Source organism: Mirounga leonina, unplaced genomic scaffold (genome assembly GCF_011800145.1).
Source record: "Mirounga leonina isolate KUSES-001 unplaced genomic scaffold, KU_Mleo_1.0 Mir_127, whole genome shotgun sequence".
Lineage (NCBI taxonomy): Eukaryota > Metazoa > Chordata > Mammalia > Carnivora > Phocidae > Mirounga > Mirounga leonina.
In genome coordinates this window covers 5,758,783-5,786,134 of record NW_023270316.1, presented here as the reverse complement: position 1 = coordinate 5,786,134, position 27,352 = coordinate 5,758,783, and the positions used below count along the sequence as shown (strand labels likewise).

Below are 27,352 nucleotides of genomic sequence, written 5' to 3'. Positions count from 1 at the left end.
TTAAATTGCAATAAAGGCGGCCCTGTCAGTTGAAAATGGAATCCTTGGCTGTTGTGCTTTTGTTCTAGCCTGGACTGCTCATTAGCAATATGGTACGGAGGGTGGAGCATCCCGCTTAGTCACTCGGCCGTAAATTGTGCCCTGGAACTTGGATTTGCAGTGATGGGGCGATTAAGTGTCTCGGAATAAAGAGATGGCGTAGACGGAGCTATCTATCATTTTGGCATCACCTGAAACTGTGGGCTCCTGGAGAATTTTTTTTTTTTTTGAAGGAAAGCATTTATTCCACCAACCTTTCTTTAGGACAAGTAAGTCAGGAAGATGCCTCGGAGATCCCTGCTTCTAAAACCAGCCTTTCATGGGAACCTCCAGGGGGGGAGGTCGGGGGAGGTTGAAACCTACCAATTCTTCACTTGGCTGGGGCTGTGATCTGGGGCAAGTCAGTCTGGCCTGGAGCATCTGGCTCCTGGGTTGGGGCTCTTTCTCAACCCCCCCACACCTGAAGTACCTCCCTCCTAAGGATGATTTCATCAGTGTTAAAGTTTGACAGAGAACATTGGACTTTCTTCCTTCCTCCTGGGATTATTCCATGAAGAACAATGAAGCGGTCTATGGCAAACTGCTCTGCTTGAATGGAAACTGGATCAATCTGGAATTAAGTGTTGAGATAACAGAAGTGCATCTCCTTCCTTTTCCTCTCTCACCTTAATGAGGTCACGGCTCAGACGGTGTGATCCAGGTGAAACTAGAGATGCTTGCTGGTTAGGACGCTTACTTAGGACTTGATGAAACCTTACGATAAAATATTTGTGAAATGTGAGTTTGAGTTTTACGGGGAAACCAAGGGGCTCGTGGCCTTTTGCAAGATTAACAATCACATTACGTGCATGCCCTGACTTGAAAAATGGGCACAAGAATGCCCACGGGCAGAAGGTCCCGGATAACTGTAATTATAGAGAAAACAGAGTAGAAAAGCAAATTAAAATAACAAGCGAAAAGAAAAAAGAAAAAAAATAAGAGGGAAAGGAAAAGACTTTGAAGGCGCTTTTTCCATAGGAAAAAAATATTTTATTTTTTTAAGAACAAATTCAGTTTGAAACAGACGTGGAATGTGACCTCACGGGTTTCGTTTCTGGGGGCTGACTGCAATGTGGAAGTAAAGCGGACTGAAAACCTAGGACAGGCTATTAAAATAAAATGAATAAAGAAAAAAATATTTATAACTCAAGCATAATACTGTGTTACTTACAAATTGGACAACGAAAAAATTTTAAATAAATATCCATGGTACATAATTACGGCACAAATATGCAGCAATTTGGCAACCTTTTATACCATTTTTTCCTCATTACAGTGCAAAGGGGGAATGACACTGCCGTTTAACAAGCTGTAGCTAAATACATTGCAAAATTCAGATTTTATACAAAACATCTTGCTTAGACTTTATAAAAAACCAACATTGCTCTATGTACACAATCTGGGTAAGAAAAGCCATTTCTGTCTTGTTTTCATGTGTATTTTTATTAAAAAGGTGAATAAGGCTACTGTAACACCCCAAATCCATATACAGTAAAATCTGAACCTATTTACAGCATCTTCACTTAAACATTATGGTGCAAATTCCAAAGTCAGGTGACTAGGGATGATAATACAAGCAAGGCATTTACAGTAACTTTTCCAAAGCTGAACCAACTTCAAATAAAGGGACAGTTGGTAGATTGTCATATTCTGCACCAGACACAAAACAGACGCACAGAACACTTTTCAATTGGTTGCAGGTAACTCTTCACCAATTCATCTGATTTCACAGTTTAGCATATAACCAAAACGTAGCCAACCGATGAGACACATTTGATTTCATTAAAATCAGACTATTTCCCATTTTTCCCCTTCTTGCCCCTCTCCCCCATCCTAAAGGTTAATTTTTGATGGCTTACAAGAAAATCTTGTATGGATGCACGTAAAGGAGAGGGTAGGGTGATGGAAAGAATCACATATGTACTGTGGCTGGTCGCCATGACAACCCTCCACAGACCTATGATATAGATATATATAATATATATTGTAGATATATATTATACATATATGTACACATGTATACCACTCACCCACTCACACATACACACACGCACTTTGGACCAACATCATTTTCAGGTTCAGGAAATAGAGAAGGAATAATTTTCTGTGACAACTCATTTTTGCAGGTATTCGCTGGAGGTTTGAGAACCTTAAAATGCTGTTGCTACGTTTCTTTTCTTCTTCCCAATTCAGAAAGCAAAGTGTTACCATGGTAACGGGACTATGTTAAAGATGTCTATTTTGCATAGCACATAAAAAGTAGGTTTCCTGTTTACTCGTTTTGTTTCCCAGAAGGGAGGGGACGAGGGGACTGGGAGGGCAGCGGGGAGAGCGGAGGGGGCCGGAGCTCAACTTGCCGCCGTAGCCCCTCCACATGACCCGGTGGGTGTTGGCGAACACTTGCGCCGTAAGGCAAGGGCAAACACAACACAGAGAAGAAATGCCCGGACATCTTGCCACTGTTCAACATATGGTGCGGTCACGTCCATTTCCTGGTGTTTGGGGCTTGCATTTCCTAGTCTAGGTCCCGTGAGATGCCTTCAGAGGACGGGGTTATTTTTGTATTTACTCTCGTTATTGTTATTTGGGGAGTGACGATGTTTTTCCCAGAAGGAGCTGTCCAATTTTTCTTTTTTAAGCACTGAGCGTTGAGACCACGCAATTGCCACAGGTGAATTTCACATCCTCTGGTGTGATTTGTGTGCAATCTTAAAATATATATTAGTAAAAATCTTTCACTTTCTACCCCTTGTGTTCTCTATACCTATTATAAATACGTGCTATCTTCCTTCTCCCCCTCGACATCATCGATTTCCGGCTTAAGGACTCGAAGAGGTTCGCCGTGTGCTTCACCTAGACACAGAGCAGCTGCGCCGTGGCCTCGCTCAGTAGCCCCCCCGGGCCAGCACAGCACCTCCCCAAACCAAAGTGTCAGGGAGGCTCCAGGGGGGGGGGGCGGGGCAGGTGCACTGGGGAGGGGAGGGGGCGGGGAATCTGACCTACCTTTTATATAAGAGAACTCCTCAATAACATCAATGATGATGGAATTACAGCCTGTTTGACCTTTGGCTTTTCCACTTGTAGGTCAGATTTGGCTCTCTGCTATTCTCCTAAATGCTTTCCCTGTGTTTAATAAAATGTGATCAGTATAGCAGCTGAGTCTGCTTTAAACATCATCCAAAGCAGAGCGACTCTCCTACAGCTTCGAAGCTGTACATCTTATTGCCAGTACCACAACAGTCCTGCCCCAATCTGTCATCAGCGGCCCACCGCCCCCTTCCCTCCTGGCCTGTTCCTCTCCCAACAATGCCCCTTTGTTCTCCCCAGCCAAGAGGGACGCTGGTGTTCCTGCACGTTGCCATGTGATCAGAGCGCATTCCTTCAAAGGCACCCTCCTCCACTGCGAGTGGTGGTGTTGCGTCTCCTACTTGCCTCTTAAAATCTCAGCCAAACCAAAGTGCTGTGCTCCTTAACTGGGTTCTCCCCCACCCGACCCTCTGCTTCGCAGGCAGCGGCGTTGAACTGCATTCGCAGACAGCCCTCTTCCCTGGCCCGCCCCCTTCCACCAACTCCTCGGCTTCCGCGCTGCCAGCCCAGCCTGGCGTCTGGCCGCGAGGCTCCTTAGAAGCAAACACCACTTCGAGAAGCGTATTACCCATCCCGCTGTGGCTGCGCTTGCAAGTGCGCGGGGCAGGAGACCCCCCAAGGGGCAGGAGACCCCCACCGTGAGCGTTCCAGCAGCGATGCAGAGTGTGGAGGGGGAGCCGGAGATCGGCAGGGGGGCGGGGGGGGTGCCACGGTGAGCGTTGGAAGCTGGACCTCTTGCAAGCCTCCCCCAGCCCGAGGTCTGTGTGTCAAGTCCGGACGCTCCTCGGGAGGGACAGCCGAGGCAGAGACCGCGTTTCCGGGCGCGGCGGCCCGGGGGGCTGGCCCGGCCCCCCTCCGGGCGCTCCATCTCCCTCGGCTCCCCGCGGGCCCGAGTGCCGCCCACGGCTTGGAGGTGGAGGGGGGGCGGCGGGCGCCGCAGCCCCAGCGGGCCCCGCCCTGCGCCCGGCCCCGCTCCCGCGAGCGTCTGTCTCCAGCGCGGCCGGGGCGCTGCAGACGGGGTGGGCTGTGCAACTCAACAGGCTCTGCGAGACGCGGCGTTCCCTCCCCCGCTGCGCTCCAGTCCAGTCGCGGCACCGGGTCATCAAACCCTCCTCGGGCGGCAGCGGGTCCGCAGCTCCCTCCGGGAAAGCCAAGGCGCCGCCGAGCCTCAGACCTTGTAGTAGATGTTGGCCGGGCTCTGGGGGGGCATCTCCTGGACTATGTACACGGGGTGCCCGTAGTCCCCGCTGACCTTCTCGTAGTGGGGGCAGAACACGCTGTCCGCAGTCCGCAGCGGGATGATAATGTCACTGGGCTCCGAGCCGTTGTTGTTGCCGGGGCGCTTGGGGGTGGCCAGCGTGCTGAGCGACAGCGTGGCCGTGTGCTGAGGCGAGTGCTTCCTGTGCCTCCGCCGGTACTTGAGGAGGAGGACCACCAGCGTGATGATGATGACGATGAAGATGACGCATCCTGAAGCAATCCCTGCGAATAAGGCCACCTCGGAACCGAGGACGTTGTTCCCGGAATGGCCGGCGCTGCTGCCGTCCGTGCTCGACCCTGCCGGCGGGGCGACACAAGGGGCAGAAGGGTCACGGCGGGGCGCCGGGCGCGGCCCCCACATCAGCACGGGCGACCCGGGGGGCCTTGCTGGCGCCTCGCGGCCACACGCGCCACGGTCCCTCCACGGCGGGGACGGGCGGGGACGCGCGCAGGACGCGGCCCCCTGCCCTCCTGCCTTCCTCCCTGGGCGCTGGCTGCGTGGGCATCTCAAAGCCCTGCGCTCCGAACAGGCGGGCCCTGCCTACCGGCGCCGCGGCCCGAGCGAGCCCGGGACTGCGGGGCCCGGGAAAACGCTCAACTCGTACCTCGTTTGTGTTACTTGATTTACACCCAAAATATATTTGGAAGGCGGCAGAAACTCTCACACTGAACAGGCTGCCAACCCAAATGTTAAGCACGGAAAGAAAAATCGCCTGGCATCATTATATGATCCATTTATCAGTTTGTCACAAGAATTTGACACATCTTGTCATTGAAAGTTAGAAATAACAACTTCCCTCCTTGACGCTTGGAGAGACGGGGGCATATCGCTGCAGATGCTAAATTCACACGACTACCAACCAGGCGCACAGATCCCGGATACAAAACTGCTGAGGTCTGCCCAGCAGCCGCCACATAAAAATTTCATTAGCGTGCAAACAAATACATAGCTATCTGTTCAAGGATTGTTAAGAAAATGAAGTTAAATGACAGCCAACTTTCTCAGGTATTCTAAACTGTGGCCCAGGATCCGTCCGGTATTTTATTTTACACTGAAAATGTGAAAAAAAAATTCAGCGGTATAACCACCTGAAAAACGCGGCATTATGCAATATTTCAAGATGCTGCCACCTAAAATGTAGAAAGCAGATCAATCGGGCTCTTTGTGGATTAGGTATAATTAGAGGAGGGATTAGAACATTAATTATATATACATTAACATCAGCTCTAAGCTAGTGTTGCAACCAGCACGATTAAGTGTCACCAATAAAAATAACTTGGGTCTGAATGAGTGGTGCTCATAACTGACACCTACATCTGATGAATTCTACTCCTCTGAATGTGAACCTTTCGTGGGAGTGAGTTATTTTGTTCTGATTGAGTACATTAAGAACAACTAACTGAGAGCAAAGATTACCGACTCCAGGAACTACAAGTTAACCCAACTGGTATCCAAGTGCTCGGACTCTGTTCCACCTCTTGGGACCCAAGGCGCCCAGAACACACAGACCTATCCACACACACTCATGCTGCTATACCTGGATTTGGTTTGACAAAGGGACTTGTTGTTGAACTTCTTCCATTTGTACCGGCTTCTAGTTCTGGGCGTCGTGTTGGATCATTATGCCTGGTTGACCCAGCGGAGCTTGCATCTATATGAGAAAGAACAGATTACTTACAGCCCAGGCGTCTAATGAGATCTAGCTCTAGGAGCTTTTGGATATATATCTCAAGAGGCATAAATAGCAATGAACGTAAAATTCTTTATGCAAAGTACTGTGACATACAAGAATATAATTTTCCTTTTAAAACAAAACGGTTATACTAGTTATTTCAGAGGTTTAGATTGTGAGGCCATCTGTGCAAACTATAGGGATTCTTGCATTTGGCAGGCAGAGCATTGCAGATGACATTTCAATTTAAACGAGCAAGTTGATTGACTACTATACCAATTTCTAATTAGAAGAATAATTCTGCACAATAGGTTATCTGTATGTGAAAAGGCTCAGTGAACTAAAGTCTTCTGTAGTCAAGATGCAGAAATGGGCAAAATGGCAGAAACTTAAGTTTTCCACTCTGGATATCTTAATTTTTGAATCAAAGAGGCCTTCCGTTTTTAAGAAGAAAAAAGAGTGCATATATACATATATACACTATATGGCAATGGACATCGGACCTGGCTGACCTTAACTTTTAGAGGAATCTCCAATAAAAAAAGTGTGTTACATTGACTTGAGGCAATCTGTCAGTGGCTCAAGGTACAGAGAAAGGTCTGCTTTCAAAACTACGCTACGAGGGACCGAAAGCGGGCATTAACAGCACCAGTGTTATACTCGCTGGGGGCCGAACCAGATTACGGTGGCTTCATGAAGCAGCAGATGGTCTTTACCTTGTCCAACTTTCATGAGGATCTTCATGGCTCTTGTCTGGCACACCCCTCCCTCCTGGTTATCCAGGCCCTCCAAAGACCCATTTGATGTAGCTGATTAAAAATAAAATGGACAAAACAAAAAAATAAAGAAAAATCAGGAAATCAATAAGCCAAGTTTACATGAACATGAAATGTCTGAAAACAATTTGAAAAATAAGAATTCACTCTTAGTCACAAGTTTTCTGAAAGTATGGAATGCTGAAAGCCAAACATAAGAAAAAAACAGAAAAGAAAGAAAAATGGAGACTGTCCACACTGGTGCGCATATGCTATCTGGTTTCAAGTTTACTTAAGCGCTTTCTCCTTCCTTCAGATCCAACTGATTTAGTAAGTAGTCCACATACATAAAAGGGACAGCATCTTCCAAAAAGCTTACTGACTATTTCAGGGTCAAAGTCAAAAGAGCAAAAGAGTTAATACAGTCACTTTAAAACGTGGTAATCATCCCACAACACCTGCTTCCTCAACTACAGATTTCCTGCTTCAAGAACAATTAGCTTGATGCTCCCTGTTTGCCAAGCATCCTAGTTCGGTAAACACTAAACGAGGAGACTCCCACACCCCCTCTCCTTCTTTGCCCAGCCTTATTTGAGATGAAGAAGGCGGCTAGGATTCAGGTCTTCAAATTCTGAAGTTTCTCTCCATCGTTTTGTACTGGACCAGAAATAGCAAGTGTGTTCTTATTACCGAGATGGACCTCAGGCAAACCCTTCAACCAAGCTACCTGCTAGAAGACAACTTGACCGACAGAGGGGACCACACATGTCCTCTGCTCGGTCAGGGCCCCGCGGCAACAACCTTGGGGTATATGGGGAGGACGTCCTGCAGCCATGGCCTCCTCTTCACCAGCTTGATTAGCTTCCCACTTCAAGAGGGAGGAGGAGGAAGAGGAGAGAGGGCAGAGCATTTGACCATTTTCAGTACTTTTTTAAAAAAACAACCTATGCTCTCCTCTCCTGAAACACACTGCCCGTCTGTCTCCTTAGGATGGTGTGTCCTCTGAATAGCATTTTAACTAAAGCTGCGAGAAGACAGGCTGCCAGGTACTTCACTGAGGAAGAAGATGTAAGTTACAGGTCAAGTTCCAGAAGAGAAAAGAAGGTGGAGAGTGCTAGACATTTTCATTCCTCCAAAGTTCAAGGGGCAAGGAACAGAAGTGTTTCATATACATTTCTGCACTGTAAGTCATTCTCTACTTGGATTATCAAAGGCTTGTCTACTAACACTGTACTTTGCAAGGCACGGAAACAGGGACAGCATTTCTGGTAAAAATAAATCTGAAGACATTGTTTTAATGGGTTGTTTTCCAAATGGCAAACAAGGACTTCGTGCACGCATAGAAATATGCACGCTACAGATAATTATTTTAGCTGCAAAATAAGGCACTTACTTACTTGTCTTTGTGTTCTTGAGTTACCAACTTTTACTTTCACTGTTTTCCTTAAAAACAATGGTTGCTTCTCGTGTGTATAAATATCTCTTTGCTTATCTGAGTGTTTCCTTAAAGTTTACAGTCTTACAACCACACCTCACTCCTCTGCTGATGCTGGCACTGAGTTTCTCCTGGGAAAATGGGCAACACTGCCATAATAATTTTGGGGGGTAAAAAGTAGACAGTATCTTCTCGTAGACTGTTGAGAAAATATCCGGCAGAGGAGTTAAGACAAATACCTATAAACTTTATATGTCTCTGTGAATCGAATAAAATCTGTTTTTCTCCCCATTTCTCCATCTGCTTTCCCTTTTCCCTCCTCTACACAGATTCCTAAATTTCGAAGTGTCTTTTCCTCCTAAAGGCATAAAACAGTGTGGCTATCTATGACCAGACACCATTTTGGGGAGCGCTATAATCTTCACTTAGTTATTTCAAGTTTTCTCAGTTGATCTTTCTCAAAAATTAGGATATGTTCTCATGTAGAAAAACGCAGAAAGCTGAGGTCTTTATTTGGCTAATGGCTTCAAAAGTTTAGTTTACTTAATTCAAATGGAATCTCCATGTTTTCTAAATCATATGGGCATAAATGTGCCCACATGCAAAAGTGCACCCAAATGCAGTTAAATGACTAACTTTTTCTGGCTAACAGCTTAACAAATACGTTAAAAATAAGATCTGAAGGATCATGCACAGAAAAGGGGGAGGGTACAGGGGTTTGTTTATCTTAACCTTGAGGTAATAAGGTCAAAGATTCAGATCTAAAAGGAAAAAATAAAGGAATGAATACCAGAACGGGTAAGACAAGGTAAAGAAGCATCACCTGGGAACAGAATTCAAAAGTGCTGACTGCTTCTCCTTCTTCAGTTTGGAAGCAAAATCACATTTGGGTGATTTTTTTTTTCTTTTGATTTTAATTTGTGGTCAACGCCCTTTCTGAATATCAATGCTTTCATGCAGAGCTCCTTTTGGTTTACGCCAAATTTTGTCCAAGTAACCCCCCAACGTAAAGAACTCAAAGTATTCAAATCAATTGCAATCTATAATCGAGCATCCACAGACTCTAAGATGGGAGGAGGAAAATTGTGCAGCAGGAGAATGAACCTGCTTTGCATCTTTAACAGTTGAAACTTTTTTATTCCTTGGGTGAGGGGAAAAAAGCCTTCTGGCCCTGAGTTGCATAGAGGGAAATGGAAGCTTGTGCCTTTGTAGGGTTCTTGGGGTTCTTGGACACTAGAGGCTGCTGCTGGTTGGGAGGGGGTGGGGCTGGTGAAGGGGGAGGGTGGGCCAGGAGGCAGAACACTGATATGCTTTCCAGACTCTGCTTTATTCCCCTTTAAGTCAACTTGGGAGCAGCAAAGGTTACAGGAAGATATTGAAAAATTTATTACTAATGTTAACATGGCATCCCCAATACCCGGTTGCTTAAGAAGGGGATAAGCTATATAATACAGTGAGATGTTCTGCCATGAAAAGGTTTTTGCCCCGCCCTCCGTTAGAAATGACCTGAGCGGTCACAGAAAACCCGGTTTTCAGATGCCAGCAACCCACGGAAACTTCAGACCGTAAACTTCAGAGCAAGTCTAAAATAATTTAGAGGGACTCGAACTTATTTTGATGCCATAATGAAAATTAACCTCACTCTTCCTACCATACCTCCTCATCAGGGAATGTAGGGAGTGTGGTTCTCAGTGTTGAGGTCCCCCTGAGGTCCTCCTTGCCTTGACCAAGGACCCTGACAAGTGTCCCGTCCTGACTGCCCCTCCTTATGGCGGTGAGCTTTGAAATAAAGCCACAAGATTAAACTCTGATTTCTGCCATAACACCCAGTCACCAAGAAGCTTTAAAAAACAGGCTTAGCAGCTGACTTTGAGAAACAACAAGAAATTGCTAATGCTTTGGGATAAAAATCTACTTTCATTTCAGCAGACAATGTTGCAATGTTTTTATTGTTGATTTGAATGTATTAGGAATTTTTAACTTAGAGAGTAAAAATAAATTGTTACCTCATTATACTTCATTTTTTTCTTTGTGTCTCTCTGCCGGCATTAGCTAATGCCACCACAATTATAGTACTACTAAATGGATGAAATTGCATTTAATCATTTAGAGACGGGAAAAAATAACACTGCTATACCTAAGCTTTTAGTGCCCAGACATTTTTTTCCCCTTGGCCTAGAGGAAAAAAAATAGACTTTATAAAATTAAAAATTACTAGAAAAGTTTCTCCATCCAGTTAGAAAATAGGCTTAATAAAGATACATGGGCATTTTATGGCCTGCTTTTAAAAGCTTCTGCTTCGGGGATCTAATTGCATGTCCTAAGTATACTGAAATCACTAGATTGCTCCCCTGGGGCCTGATTTTCAGTGGGTGGAGATCATTGCTCAGCAAAAAAGTACCCGGAGTTCACACTGCCTGAGAGTTCTTCACATCTGAAAACTGCACCAGCCAACAGCTGTGGTTGCCCATGAATTTGCACACGGACTTAAACTTAGCTGCAGTTCTGACTCATTGGCAATCCTCCGCTGGTTATCGGAGCAGGGAAAAGAGAACCAGTGAATAAAACAGACTAAAAGGGCAAGAATCTTTTCTGGCTGTGTTTTCTAGACTGTGCCCACGGAGAGGAAGTAACAGTGCATTTTAACCTGGCTTCTTCTGATTGTTATTGCCCTGCACCCAGGGGGCTACGCAGCAGCATTGGATTCGGGCTGTTTTCAGTCTATCACATCGGGAACACTGTGCTAATCAGATGGAGAATTCGCTGCTGGGTTTGTGCCGATATATGAGCCTCATTCAAAAAGAGGTCAGGAATGAGGGCAGCACAAAAAAATTCTCCAGGATAATATATAGCTTCACTATGAAGCTATGAAGGAAAATTCTTGGTTATGCTGGAAAGGATGAAAAAAACACTGCTACTCTGGAGAGTATTTCAAACTATTTTAAAATGTAGCTTGTTGGGATGGGGCGGGTGACTGACACTCAAAAGCAAATATTTTTATCCACTTCATCAAAGCAGTCGACCAAAGAGAGACAGGTAATAAGCTATATAGGGTCAGTAAAGCGACAGAGTTCAGTTGTCTGATAAGAATAAAAACCATAATTTATATAAAGCTACACGGGACACATTTGTCTTATTTAATTATGAAAGAAACAGCATTTTATGACAATTCTCTATCACTATCATCCTCCCTGTACTATTCTCTTCCACCATGTCATGATATGCTGGCCCTCCTACTTTTGATTTCTTTAGGCCAGTTTTCCTACACATCGGTCTCTCTTCTTCAGCTTAACACAGACTCAGAAGAACCAAAAGCCTATCACCTGACAAACTGAGGAACAAAAGAAGCAGAATCAAGTGAGAAACATGGAAAGTGAAGCCGTGAAATTCAAATAAACATGGCACACAAACTAGGTTACTGCCTTCCACCAGGGCTAGCAACTCTCGGAAAAGACAAAAAAAAAAAGAAAAAAAAAAGATGGAATGAGATCTGCAAGTTGGAAAACAAGGAGCCTGGTAAAAATGTAATCAGTTACTGTGAACATACAACCCAGGAAACTAAGATCTATCTCCTTAACCCCCTGACATCAATTCATATTCACAATGTGGACTACGGAAACAGGGACTCAATCTCCAGATCTCAGTGCAGATTTTAATGCCTCAAGGATGAAGAGTATCCTTTCATATACTGACTGAGGAGAAAGATTCCAAACATGGAGATGATAATGCTCACTGAATGCCAAAAATAAATGCCTTTTTCTGTAATTTTAATAAAAACTTCTGAGACAGAAACAGCTGTATAATGTGCCAAAAGGAGGAGGAAAAATTCACTTCTAGCTTCTTTTTATGTGTTTTTCTTTGTGGACTTACAGTGTAAGAGATGAGGAATGTGTCATCATGAGTTTCCAAGGGCCTCGTTATTTTTGTTTGGCAGGATGTTAAAAAAAAAATTCAGCATTATTTCAAAGCACATGGTATTCCATCCCATAACACCAAATTTGCCTTATCTTTGCTATATAAACACTTCTTAAAATGGCCTCAATTTGAAAAAGGAAAAATACAAAGGGAGATATTTTCAAAGTGAAATATAGATCCACAAAAAGGTTTTGTTTTTGTTTTAATCCCTACTTGATGAGATAGCTCCTGCTGGCATTTGATTAACTGATTTCAGTGTGTGGGGAACAGGTCACAGTTTAAACACTGTATAAGGGACTAGTGAGGTAGGATGTGTGTGTTTCTCACCTAAGGAAACATTGTTCCAGTATGATAAGAAGAATCACTTGAATTAAAACCACATCACTATGGTTGTGTTTTGAAATTTTAAAGCAGTAAATCATGCATTAAGAATTAATAACTGGCATAGCCCCAGTGACTTCTACACAATTAATTAGTTTCTCTGCTAGACAGAACTGTTTGGAAAAATGAATTTAAAAATGGAGTTACAATTTAGACCTTCCCTGTTGCATTCTAGTATTAAAATGTGAATAAAGATAGCAGGTATCAAATATAAATGGATGCTCTTGAATAAAACAGGGTAATTTAATTTTCTCAGTTTCAAAGGTTCATCATGAACAATGACAGGCTATTCTATTGACAGCTCAGAAATAAGACGAGGTATAACAACCCTGAAGCAGTCTGGTCAACTGTCTTTGTGCATTTACTGGAAGATTTAACGACATATATTACTCTGCCACTTTATATTAATTTGGGGGAAAGAAGGGGGAGACAACAGGATACTATGCAGAAGTGCCAGTATATTCACTCTATCTCCTATTTCATAGATCCCATGAGACTTGGACATTGAGGGAGGTCAACCTACTGAGAAAACAGTAACAATATAAAGTAACAGTCACCACATCTAGAGCGTAAGAATTCCATCACTGCTTACTCATAAAATCTTTCAGCCATCAAGAACTGTACACAAAGATGCAGTTCGCGACAATCATTAAAGATGCTAAGAGCCACAGTTACCTTTGAGAACAGTCCTGAAGGATCACTGATTACATACCAGGCTGAAAAGGATGGGGTAAGAAGCGCTGACTGTGTGTGCGTGCATGTGCGTGTGGGTATGTGTGCGTGAGCATGCACGTGTACACACAGGGACTATATGTCAACGAAAGATCTACCCTCCAGGCTCCAGCAGTGCAGTGACATTTTTCTGAGAAAGATCAAACAGTCCTAGCAATAAATGACCAGTCCCTCTTTCCTTTCACTAGAGGCACGCTAACCACATGAGACTGATTACGGAGTGGTTTCCTCTATTTCCCCTGAAAATATTGCTTGCAACGCCTTAGTGTCTTGATTTCTAAGGAAGTCTGTTGAGGGAAAACACTTGTTTCTAAGATTTTATGGCTAAAAGTTAGGATGATTTATGCACGTGGAATCTTCCATTAGGTAAAAAAAAAAATTGCAATAAGATCTCATAAAAAAAAGTTTTCATTTTTCATCACAATTACCTTTCTGCATGAGAGTCAACCTTAATATGGGCCAAAATCTACTAAAAGCAATTAGGTTTTAAAAACAGGTGGCTAGATGACTTCCATACAATGACCAAACTCATGTTAAAAAAAAAAAAAATCACAGCAAGAATGATGTAAGAGTTCTAAAGATAAAATGTTATTCCCTATTGTCTATATTAGCCTTACTTAAGCGTTCAGATTTGTAAAACTGAGGCTTCCCGGTCAAGAGACAGTGATAATATCTCATGGAAACATTCTGAACCATGAAGAAGCATGTGCTAGAGTGAATTATTTCTAGCACACAATCCACTGCCCACTCCTGGCTTTTTAACAGTCTTAATCATTAAAATATCCATGCGGAGATAGGGAAATGTCTAGATAGCAAAGGGTTGGAGTAAAAAGTTCATGGCGGGGAGGGCGCCCATCCCATAACTTCTTGCTCATTCTACTGTCACTAATCGCATGCAATGATATTAATGGCCCAGTAATTGGGCATCTGCAGCACTGAAGTGGAAAATACCCATCTGAGGCTGAGTTCATCTCTGGGTGGTAGGACTTCACTAGTGACTGAATTAATGTTTGCTGACAGTTTCGCATAGAACACTGCAAAGGAGAAAATGTGCCACTGTCCACGGCATGAGAGTTTAGATGGACATGATGTTATTTGCTTTGACCATCCAGAGACCAGTGGTAACCCCAATAAAGTGTCCTGTCTGAATGTGCCCTACACATGAACCTTATTCCATTCAGGGGACACGTTCTATTCTCTAGGAATCCAGAGCAATTTTCCACATGTTTGCTTCAATCAAAGAATACCTTCACCTCCTTGTTGAACCTCAGGAACGATGAAACCGGGCTACATCACTAATGCAAAAAGCCATTTTCAAAGCAGAACTCTTGTTAGTAACACACAGCCTGGGTCCCCCTATGACGTCATCAATGCTCGTGCCTGCCGTGCTGCCCGCCCATCTGCCCATCCATCCATCCACCTCAACCACAGCACTTGTATTTGACTAAGGAAATCTGAAGTCTCATTGCCTCAGTTTGTATATTTGAGAAATGGAACATTTTGATAATTTTACTATTTAGCAACTTTCCATTGAGGGGCTTGAAGGACTTGATAGCTTTTTAAAACCGCACGGTAGCATGTCTTAATAAGACATGGCATTGATGAAAAGATCTAAAGATAAAGAGGAAATGTGGAAGACCTGACACGCTGCTATGCAACCCCCTTCCCCGCTGACCCTTTCTCCCTCCCGCCTGCTCCTGTAGGGTTTTCTGAATTCAGCTCTGGGGACTACGACTGAAGTCAGTTCCAGGTTACACGATACAAAAGAGGGCGTGGGCCCCACACGTTTGGACAAGCCCAGCGATCATCCGGTGTCTGAACCGTGTGAGCTTCTTTGTACTTCTACGTATGTGCTGTTTGTACACGTAAGTGTCTACACTGTCCCTGTGTAAGTAGGGGAGGCATGCATGTACGCACACTCCCTTTACTACACCACGCATGGGACAGGACACGTATGTACACCTTTCATCTCACGAGGTATGCCTCCGTATGCTTGCTGACCCAGGGGCACTGTCACAGGCTGAAGATGCTGGTCTGAGGGTCCCCTAGCCCTGGCTGGAGTCTTGACTCCTGCGTTTCACGGCAGGGTGAACCATACATGTACCACTTAGGAACTACTCAGACTAAGTTCTCGTGTTCTCAGAGTAATAAAAACTTCTCTACCACCTGTTTTTGAGACTGCAAAGTGACACAGAGCATGTCACGCTGTGACACTCCCCCCTCTTTTTTTTTTTTTTTTAAAGATTTTATTTATTTGACAGAGAGAGAGAAAGACAGCGAGAGAGGGAACACAAGCATGGGGAGTGGGAGAGGGAGAATCAGGCTTCCCGCAGAGCAGGGAGCCCGATGTGGGGCTCGATCCCAGGACCCTGGGATCATGACCTGAGCCAAAGGCAGACGCTTAACGACTGAGCCACCCAGGCGCCCCAACACTCCCCCTTTTTTTTTTTAAAGTGTTTTTATTGTCAAAGGTATTACACTTTTTTTTTTTTTTTAAGATTTTATTTATTTGCGAGACAGAGAATGAGAGAGAGAGCATGAGAGGGAGGAGGGTCAGAGGGAGAAGCAGACTCCCTGCTGAGCAGGGAGCCCGATGTGGGACTCGATCCTGGGACTCCAGGATCATGACCTGAGCCGAAGGCAGTCGCTTAACCAACTGAGCCACCCAGGCACCCCCAACACTCCCCTTTTTAAGTGATCAAACACCTAGCCTGGAATCTCAGAATTTCAGGAACAAATGTGTGACTCTTAAGAACTACATAAATAAGTTTTCTCAAAGTCATCTTTTTTATGTCTGTCTATGCCTCTTGGCTATTTTTTTTTTAAAGTGCTTTATTTTGCTTTAAGTGTTGATCTTCAAGGTGAATATTTAAAGGCTATTAAGAAAGAAACTATGTCTCACTCATTCTCTAGTATTATTCGATTATTTATAAGGCTAAGTAAATACAGGCACTAGAGATATTGACATGTATTTTATGAAATTGTAAAGGCAGTTTTACTCTGGGCAATCTGTAAAGAAATCCTTTTTTTCCCAAGTAATCTTCATTTCTCACCTGCTCTTGCTTTGCTCTTATTTTGTACATAGGGTTTTTAGTCTTTCCTCTCCTTCGTCTTTCCATTGCTTTAGGAAGCAGTCATCTTATTCTTTCCTTAGTGACTTCTGGGAATAAGGAAGAGTGTTCACAGGACTCTCACTACTGCCCAGCTGAACAGAGCCAGAAGTTTCTCAGTCCAATCTCCAGTTAAGCAGAAGCTGAGACTTCGTAACTTAAGTGTAAAGAATGTAAGCTTTATTCATATGAAATTCAACCAGGAGTCTTACTGATACACTCTGAAAGGGCCTTCAGTACTGTCAGAGGAGGATTTCACATGATGTTAAAAAATAATAGAAACAACACTTCTGATTATCAGACTAATGAAACGTTCTTTCCCAGCTAGTCTCAGTGACAAGGCGACCCTGACACACCTTTTTTTTTTTTGTCTAGGAGAATATTTATACTACATTAGGATGCTGCCGAAATTATCAATAAAAATACAGTGTTTCCTTTGTGTGCGGGGGAACTGAGAAAAAGCTCTGGCAAGGTTGGTGAAATGACAAGTGGGGAAATGATTATATGTATAGAACACTCCTCCCGGTCTGTCTCTTTTGGGTCTTACAGAGGATCTGCTAACAAGCTCCGGCAGTTCCACCAAGAAAAACATACGTAAATGCATGCTTCTTGGTAAAGGAAGCCCAAGGACAAAAGAACTTTTATAACACTCCAAGAAGACAAAGAGCAGAGATCTTACAATTAAGTTATGCAGCATTACTGAAACCTGCAAACTCTCTGGAGTTTCATTTTAGGGATGGTTTGCAAAAACATTACATTTTGTGAGTACATCTTCCCCACCCGCTAGCTTGTAGGAAGGCATCACTTTGCCCTTGGTCTTCCGCCACACCCCGCTCTGCTCCAAGGGGACCCCTCGGTTGTACTCACTAGGAGCCGACCTTGGAAATGAGCACTTGACACTAACACCCATTTAAACTCTATCAACCTCTGAGGCTGACACTATGCCCAGTTCACAGATGAAGAGCTCAAGACAGAGGCTGGGGAGTTACTTGTTGAAGGGCATTCAAGAACCCTGGTCTGCCTGACTCCAGACTCCCACCTACCATGCTCATCTGTCGCCCCAACTGGTGTGTGTAGATAATCCTCCAGACACCCAAGAATCTGGTGGACATTCCATTACAAAGATGACAGTTGTAGGTGAGAAATAAAAATGTGTTTAAAATGCTGGAATTCGGCAATTCTATACAAGGTCTAAAACATAAATCCTCACCCCGAAGTCAGAGACAGAAGTGACAGGCTGATACTGTCCTATCACTAAACTTAAGGGAAATGTAGCACATAAATTAATTCGTGACAGAAAACCCATAATCATTACACAGGCCACACATTCTTATATATCTGAAAAGAAATCTACATGTCAAATGATATTCAAAAGCTCCCACACTATTTTGCTGAGGAGAGGTTAGGGTACATCCAGTGTATTTCATGCCAGTTGCCATACCTACTTCCTGAAATAAGTAAATCGGAAACCCAAAAGGAAAACAAACCCAAAAGGAAAACACACCTAAATAAAATATATACATATATACATATATATTTAACAAAAATGCAGGAAATGGAATCTGTTGTTCCTCTGTTTTGATTCTTGAAGAATAGTGTTTTGTTATATTTGCATGCAAGCATTTTAAAATTTATTTTTGCGATTTTGCTCTGAAGTGAAGTCTATGCCTAAGAAACAGCAAAGCAAAGCTGACTGTGGAGGTTCCAATTTCATGTGGTCTGATTTTTTTAAAAATTGCTTTACAAAACTAAACCAATGGCCTAGGAAATCGTGACTCAGTCAAACTCGTTGACTACTCCTCAAGGAAGACTTTCCCAAGACCAAGAAAGAGACAGGCAGCTTGGAAAGGCCCACTGTGCATACGGCAGGGTGTACATAAAAGGACAACCTTTAATCAAACAATTGTTAGAAACGATGACTTTCAGACCATTCCACAAGTCCAGTTCTCGGCTATGGATTTGAGGTAAAACATCGTAGAAGTTACAGGAGGCTACACTGGGAGGGGCCTCGTGCCCATGGCCGCCTCTGTCACGCGGCCCTGCTGTGCCCACTGTTCACCTGAAAAGTATCAACACAATGGCACTCATTTTTCATCCATCTCTGACTCACATAATTTTGGTAGAGTGATGAAAACTTCTTTGTAGGTATTTTGCAAGCTTCCATGCTGAGGTTGGATAACCAACCTACAGAACCTTCATAAGGCTGGATGTTGCAAAGGGCCGACAGACCAAAATTGCTGACTCATTCACCGCTGGGTGATGGTCTCTCAAAGAAATTGTAAACCACGCACAGATAGTGTCTACAAGAAAAGTCAATGACACAAACGCGGACGAAGGCTGAGAACACAGGAATGCTCTCCTATTAACTGGAGTGTTTCCTGAGGTAGAGCTTCCCTTGAAAATGGGCACTTGAGAACAGATAGTTATTGCATAAACTTTAAAAAATTTTAAAGACTATAAACATAACTATAGGTTATATACAATGCTTACTATGCTTTTAAGGCAATTAAGAATCTGAACGTCGTAAAAAACGGAGGGGTTTTTTTCAGACCAAATGGCACTAACATCCCTACTTTTGGATCATTTGAGATTAGGAGATTTGATGATGCAAATCAGGCCTAAGGCTAATTACTGAAATAGGTCACTTGAAAAAGTCAATTCTAAACATTAAGAAAACCCACATAATATCACTTTGCCACATGTCAAAGCAAATAATCATCTATGAGAAGAACTAATGAGGAAGCGTATCATTTTGTCATGTCATTTCCTAAGGGAAATTAGTGGATACTTGGTAGGTTTAAAAATACACTTGCAATTGAAAGTTAATATTTACTTCCAAAACTCCAAAGTCCGATGACTATATTCTAAAAATCTGGTAACACTGTAAATCAAATTAAATGTCTTTGGAGAATTCATAGCAGATCCCACCCATTTCAATTGGAGAAGAGACACACAAACCAGACATCCTACACGGGATGTATATATCCAACCATGAAATGGTTTGGAACTGCAGACGTCCGTCACTGGCCATAACAACAACGATAAAAGAACTTTCTAGAAGTCAAAATTCAAAGAGATAAAGTGACTTTCTCCTTAAGCACAGGCAACGGGACTAGACCTGAGGTCTCCGGGCTGCTAGCCCAGTGCTCCTGGAATCAGTTTACCTGGGGAATTACCCAACACCTGGGCTGTCCACTGACAAACTGGACTGTTCCCCTTGGGGGTAGCACTACTCCACAGCACCACTTCTCTGGTTCCTGCCCATGACAAGGAACCAGCCATTCTCTTGGCGCTGAAGGTGCTTGGACAATGGAGATTCGGAGTTGGATACATGTCCCACTGCCGCATCTCCCGACCCAACATTATTAACGGTCTCAAAGTGAACTGAGGACCTGAGGTGTTCAAAATACATTTGTGAATCTGAGTGCTCTCCATCACGCCATCTTGAACGATCCTCTTTCAAGTCAAGTGTGACTCTGGGGTATATGTGAGTGATCGTGTGATGTGGAAATCGGCGACTTTTAAAAATCTTGGAATTCTCAAAGAAGCAAGAATGGAAGGCCAGCACTCACTTTTTAAACTATTTTAAAATGTGTTCTGCTCATCTGTCTTCTCCTTTCGAGGGAAAGCTGTCTATCATTGAGTGCTGCTGGCCGGGGGCGGGCGTGAGGAATGAGCTTCTGGCTTTTCCAAGGTTTCTGCAGCGTCTTCCCATGTCTGTGACGCGACAGAATTGCTCAGGGGTCTGGTGACAGTGTCCCTGGTTCCTGGCCAGCCTCGGAGCCCTGGACACTCACCTGGCCAGCAGCGTTCCAACAGCCTCTCACTGCTTCACACTCGAAACCCTTAGCTCTATTTTAAGAAAGAGTCTTTTATCCCAGGCTACCATGAGGTTTTACACAGTAATTGCCACTCTGAGGCGAGTTTTGGAGGCCAAGGGAGCTTGGCTACCTGTTACTGAAACTAATAATGAGTTTGTTTGTTTTTTTTTTAAGATTTTATTTATTTATTTGACAGAGAGGGACACAGTGAGAGGGGGAACACAAGTAGGGGGAGTGGGAGAGAGAGAAGCAGGCTCCCCACAGAGCAGGGAGCCCGATGCGGGGCTTGATCCCAGGACTCTGGGATCCTGACCTGAGCCGAAGGCAGATGCTTAACAAATGAGCCACCCAGGCGCCCAATAATGAGTTTTTTTTTTAAGAGATGCCATTACTGTATAGATTAGTATTATAACTATAAATTGAATCGTGCTTCTAAATACACACCTGTCACGTATGGATGCCATGTAGTTGCTAAATGCTCACTCTGTTACACACAAAGGTGTTGCTATCAAGTGCAGAGCGTTTGCATTCCTGCATCCTACCTCAGACCGCAGGCTCAACCCACCATGCTTCCTGAAACCCCGCTTGCACTCAGGGGGGACGCAGATTGTACAAAGCCATCTTCGTGAAGTGACGTCATAAATGAAAATAAGAGGACAGAATCTGGGTCTGGTGGCTCATCTCCAGGGAGGAACCGGCTCGTGGACTTGGGCGGTCCACATGGCTCTAGGGACACACTGAGCACGGCAGGTGCAGTAGGTGCTCTAGAGCGCCCCCCTCAGGCACTGTGCATGCTCTCCCCCACCTACCCAGGGGGGCACAGCCCTCCGTGGGAATTCATCAGGTCCCTGCGCTACACGTTAGTGTCCTTGGCCAACAGTCTTGCTTAAAAGGTCTTTAAAATAAATAAATAAGCAAACCACTAGGCTTCCGATAGCTCCACTGATTTCACCTAATAACTATTCTCTACTTTCAAAGATTTCTCTATCATTTTGTCTCCTTTACCACCCTGCCTCCTTGTTTCATCCCTCAGAATGCTTTTATTTTCGTTTTATAATAATTAGTCCTTTAAATCTGTAATTCGCCACTTTCCCTTTTTCTGTGGTACCGACTCTTGCTAAGCCACTCTGTGTCAAGTTGGCTTCAGAACAGGGTTTTAGTCCCTGGTGTTTCAGGAATGCAGCAAGGACAAGATACTTAGACGGCTATGACCATCTTTGTTTTCATGACTAACGTAGTAAAAAACAGTGTATAACTGAGTACTAAGTAAGCGTTCGGTGAATTCCCGACTTTGCACTCTCAAAAGCGGCCAGAAGGCTGAGAAAGCCATTTCCATGGATCACCAAGAGATGAGACTGGATCACCAGGAGAGAGCAGTTCTGCATTTGCTGACGAACCGAAGCCCATGGTAACAAACGCGTGCACACTCCAGCCCAGTTATGGGCATAGTTTTACACCAAAGGAACTAAGAAAAAATATTTCATTGCTTGAGTGATGTAATCATCCAGACTGCACTCTGACAAAACCCTGGGCCTGGAACAATCCTACCTTTGTGCCCACATACTGTTTGCTCCTAATGGGCATGTGCTTGGATGCGAGCACCCTTTGCCTTCACAGCCTTCTGAAGGGAGCAGTAACGCAGATATGACCCGAAGGATATCTAGTACCTATTTCCTGCAACAATGTGTCATATTATTATGTAGATGGAAGAAAAAGGTAATTCACTGAACAAATCCAGGTTTTCGGTCTTCCTCTTCTAAATCTGGTTTTAACACGTCAATGTGTAATTCTGGATTGCCTGTAACCCCCTCCCTCCCCCATCCTCTGAATCTATGAGCTCCACAAGGAAAGGGCACCATTACACCACTTTGTTCACTGTTGAATCCCTAGCACTTACGGTTTCTGGCATAGAGTAAATATTAAATTACTAAATGCGTGAGTGAACGTATGGATGGATGGATAGATGGATGGATGAAGAGAGAAGTCATCGCACAAGATTTACCTATGAGATCTCACCATGGTCCTTAAAAATGTTTTTGTCAGTAGAGATGCTGAGTAAATTCAAAAATATCCACTTATTTCAATACTATAAAAACTCTAGGAGGCTTTTTCCTCTTTGGGTATTTATATTATCGAGTACTATTGATACAGGGTCCCTCATTCAATTAAGGTTTCTTTAAAAAAAATGGACAATTTTCAGCAAAGACTCTCACCAAATTATTTGCCAGAGTAATAATTTAAAAAATTGATACAAACCTATTTAGCTTATTCTAATTTCTATAAGATAAATGAATAAAATCATACTTACATATAATGTAATAATCTCTGTTCTTCTGAAATTCTAGACCCCAGAGGTTAGGGCTGAACTCTTGAAACTTGATAGTGAATTTTACATCTTGGTCTGGTCTGGCACAGTTGAGAAGAGGGGTATTTTCCTTCTTAATAGTGCATCGGTCTGCTTGGTCTTTATCAACCATATAAACTTTATAATATTCATACTGGCCAACAGTTTTAGAGTCCACTTTGGGGCAAATAATATCCAATTTGTCTCCTATCTGTGGGTATAGTACCAGTCCTTGTCCAGGTAGAAATCTAAAAAGCATAAAAAAAAAAAAAAAAAGCCATTAAGTTGATAAAAATTAACAATATCAATGATAATTACAATATAGCCAATGTCAATAATTCCAAAGTACAACTATATAAATCCACATTTGTATTTGTCAAAAGTATCTTAGTTCAGATCAGCATGGGATGAATGTATTTAGGAATTAAGCTTTAAAGAAAAAAGAAAAAAAGAAAGAAAGAAACCACTCTCCTTACTCTATGCAACAGGATCAGTCAACCTCCTGACACTCCATTCTACCACCCCCTCACTTGTAATATTTCAGTACTCCTTTGTATAACTTCACAATAACTTTTCCTAGGTGGTGAGTCAGGCCTTCACACCTGTTTGTTTTTTTTTTTTAAACCATCGGCAGCTTTGGTTTATTGAGCATGCCATAGAAATATGGCGTCAATTCCAGAGAAGAGTGGGTGCGCTAATACTTTGTTGTCCTCTTAGTTTCCATTTGCTGTTGATGTTAATTAACAGGCAAGTTTCATCAAGAATGTTTCAAATTACTTATCATAATTAGTCAGTCACTGATCAGACAATGGGTTTTTTATTACACCGAACAAAAGAAATGTCTTACAAACCCATAAAAGATAACCAGAAATAATTCCCTGTCGTATTGATTCAGCTGCAAGATGAAGAGTCCCCATAGTGCAAGGACAGCAACTACTGTCCCTACTCCACAAACCATTTTTTCTGCCTTGAGATGTATTTGCTCCAATTAATTCTTAGAAGCAAATCTTTAGAACTAAGACGACTGATACAATATCCCCTTAATGCTTAGAGCTAAAAGCTTCCCTCCTCTCTTTTCTCCTTCTTGCTTGCCATGCTGCTGAAAGATCTTTCTTAATGGGGAGTTTCTCTGAGAAACTGAAACAAGAGCTTTCTAATGAACATCCATCTACAAGTGCTAACACTAAGAGCACACTCAGAAACCCCATCTCGTTCCTCCCTCGGTAAGCAGCCAAGCCTGCAGGCTCATTAAAATATTAAAGCCCAAGAACAAAGCATCACATCTGAATTCTTCCAATCCAATCCTTTATTTAACCAGGGAAGCCCACCAGCCATGACAATTAATGGGTCATAATTCACTGAGAGAGAGAGCAAGCGAGCTCCTGGATGATGGGGCACCCCTAATTTCAAGCACAGACTGAGGAAACGGGTTATGATTTATGCTAATGAATGGTATTAATTTTCTGAAAAGTGCAGGAGGTTGTTATGAACCATCACAGAACAAATTATACTATAGATTTATTTTAAAAACCAATGCTCTTTATGGCAGGAAAAATGCATGCTGCACAGTGGTTTGTCTTCTTCTTTGGGAATGTGTCATTTATAATCCCAGAGAGCGTGGTCCCCCCGCTTTTTTTCCCTGAGCTCCTTTAGCAAGGACATAAGACATTTCACTGACAGACAGACAGAAAGAAAGAAGGGAAGGAAAGAGAAGTGAACCAGAATCATTTAACAAAATTTTTCTCAAAATGAATTTTTTTTTTTTTTGGTAACTGACAAATTTCAGTCAAGTGTGCACCCTTGAAGTCTTTTCTAAAACTTTTGACAAATGAAGAACGCCACTAGTGAGAGCCTCTCTGTGACTTTCTTGGCCATATATACAATTTTCTGGGGAGATGCTTTGAAAATTCAACTCCCAGCCTCCACCTCCCGAGTGCCAGCGTAGTCTCTGTAGGCAATTCTGTCTTTCTTGCAGGTAAAACACAACTCTGGGTTCTGGGGAATGGACTGAAGGGCTGAATCAGAATGTCTGTGGATGAAGCTTTGTCGCCTTCACTCCTGCCCCTCACAGTAATTGTATGTGTCCTTTGGGTTAAGAAGTGGGGGCAGGATGCCTGGCAGTCGGTATGAAGAAGTGTGGTGACCATTACACTGCTCACCTTCCTAACACAACCTTTTCCTCATGTTTTATTCTTTGACCTTATCAGGAAATCTTCTCTGCCTCCAAGAACCAGAGGACAATTCCTGCCTGGGGGGCCCACCCCATGCCACACATTTTCGATCCTAAATCTGCTCCTTTGGGAGCTGGTACAGAGTGAGCAGCACGCATTAGCTGTGTTAGAAGTGCTCCTAAACCACAGCTGAGGTCTGCAGCCTGCAGGCCTGTGTCTGCCTCCTCTCAAAGCTCTGGTCTTCACACCCACCAACTTTTACTTTGGACCATTTCTCCAGGGGCTTGCCCAGGCACTAGAGATCAGGATCCTTAGCTGCCAGATGGACCCATTTTCTTGTGCATCCAGTCAATTTCCTTAAGGAAATGCATCGGACCTGCCCCACTCCCTCTCAGCCACATACGATGTCTGCGTATCTCAGAACTCTCCCACATCACACCCCGTGTGTCTGGCTCACTAAGCTCTTTCTTCATTCAAAATGCTCCCTAGATCCTGTTTCCTTCATGAGAGGGTTTTTGTCTTGTCTGCCCCCCCCCCCCGCCCCCTGCCGCCCGACCGCTTAACCAAAGGATCACGGGAGATTTCCAGCCCGCCATGTAAACAACTGCTTATGACTGTCTCCTTCCTCACTCACCAAATCTGAGTAACAGCTTCTGCTGCCACGCTGAAAGGCCTGAGATCAGGAACCTTCCGCACATGGGCCAGTCTGGCTAGGAGGACCGCCATGTTTTAGACTGTACTTTCAAAAGGCACAAATCATGTAAAAAGTGGTAACTGTCAGGGATGGGGGAGTGATGGATGGGGAGGGTAAGCCATGGGATGGCTTAGCAAAATGAAAGGGAAGAGGAGAAATCTCCAATTTCAATAAGCATATTTGATATGCTCATAAAAAGTAAATCCCACTATTCCAAATGCCTCAAAAAGTGTCTGTTTACTTTTCAGAATACATTTTGGCAAAGAGTAAGGCAAGGATTTGATCCTTTTCCCTGAAAAAATTGTTTCAATAATTCCTTAAAAAAGACCCAGCACTTGATTGCTTTAAAAGTTTACTTAAGCATATATATGTATACACACACACAAGATATACATATACATATTTATATATAACCTGGTTTACATATATACAATATGATTTATATATAATGCATATAAAAATATATAATATATATAAACAAACACGCATATATAAACTGGTTAGCACACCAGTCATTCAATTGATGAGATTATAGTTTCTCAGCGGATAAAGAGTGTGGCTAAGCTGAGAGCCTGAATCATGAATTTCTTGCCTACATTACCATTGTGCACAGTCAAGCCCCCAAAACCCCTTTGCTCCCCAGGAACCCTGTTTCTAAGGCAACATGAGGGCAAAAAGAGAGTCAAGCGAGTATAACAAGTAAAGCAAACCTGTTTTGTGGCAGATGCTCTGAGTGACAGAAGCGTAAAGTGCTCGTGGTCAGAAGTGTACTCTCTAGCTCCCTGAGGGCAGGCAGATCCCATGTGTCTGGTTCAATGCTGAATGCCCAAGGGCTGACATATGGTAAATGCTCAATAAATAATGTACTCATTAAAAAAATATGAAAGAACAAATGGAAGGGAAGATATACACAAACAAATTTAAGTCAAATTATGTGCCATAGACTATTTGCAGATGACAGGCATGGACGAATTCTGTAGACAGGACCACCTAGTGTTGGGAAGACAGGGGTGTGCTGGGGGAGCAGGGATGAGATTTCTAAGACATCATTCCAGGCATGATGGGTGTTTCTGGAGAGCAAGGAGCAGTGCAGACAGAGCTTTTGACCCATTCTCTATGGAAGGATCTGGGAGTACAGCAGTCTTCCACAATCCCTTCCTATCTAAAATGCAAGGCAGTTAGCCCCTCCAGAACCACTAACAAACACAAGGCTGCTTTTGAGAACTTACTCTCAGCTAAGCACTGATCGAAGCCCCTTCCACCACATTGTCTTGATTTAATCACTGCACACGTACGTAACATGCAAAACAGATGAAGCCCTGCTGTGCCAAACAGGAGACACGACAGGAAAAGCCCCCTTTCCTTGCACACTTTTCAGTTCTCACTGCATCACATTAGAGCATAAATCTGGTTTTGTGAAATGCAATTTTTTTCTAAATTGAGCTTTGCATAGATAAGCCACAAAGTTAAGGAAAACGAAGGGAAAGTGAATGGCCATGCAGGCTTGCAATCGTCACGTGGAGTCTAATTCCACGCCAAGCATGTGCCTACAGCGGAGGCTGCTCCAGAAGTAGTCACCTGAGACCACGGCTCACAAAGGTGGCTATCGGGTAACCCCACCTTGCCCCAGGAGGCTGAGAACCAATAGGTGAGGAAGAAACTGGCCAACTATGTGAAATCTGTGTTTTAATTATAGTACTATGGATGGTCTCCTGACAATTTATGAGAATCCAAAATGTAAATGAAAATAAAACGGTGAATTTCTTAATAACACCACTTTTGATTGGAAAGCACTACGTCCCGTATGTTAAAAGCAAGTCAGTAACCACAGACTTAAAAACACAGACAAAATCCTAACTGTTTTTGAAGCTAGGTCCTTTACAGTGGGATTTTATT

General features: G+C 43.4%; 1 protein-coding gene across 2 annotated transcripts in view; it reads right to left on the bottom strand.

Annotated features, from left to right (window-relative positions):
- Positions 1-3,033: 3,033 nt before the first annotated feature.
- The window catches only part of EFNB2 (ephrin B2), a 42,631-nt gene continuing 18,312 nt past the window's right edge, over positions 3,034-27,352 (bottom strand). Inside the window, exons 2-5 of one of the 2 annotated variants that reach the window (XM_035003067.1) lie at positions 22,556-22,839; positions 6,815-6,907; positions 5,964-6,077; positions 3,034-4,722 (exon numbers count right to left, since the gene is read on the bottom strand). In XM_035003067.1, coding sequence (XP_034858958.1) covers positions 4,334-4,722; positions 5,964-6,077; positions 6,815-6,907; positions 22,556-22,839 — 880 coding nt within the window. In that variant the 3' untranslated portion in view covers positions 3,034-4,333. The remainder of the gene's footprint in view (positions 4,723-5,963; positions 6,078-6,814; positions 6,908-22,555; positions 22,840-27,352) is intronic. The other variant, XM_035003068.1, reaches the window with a different exon arrangement.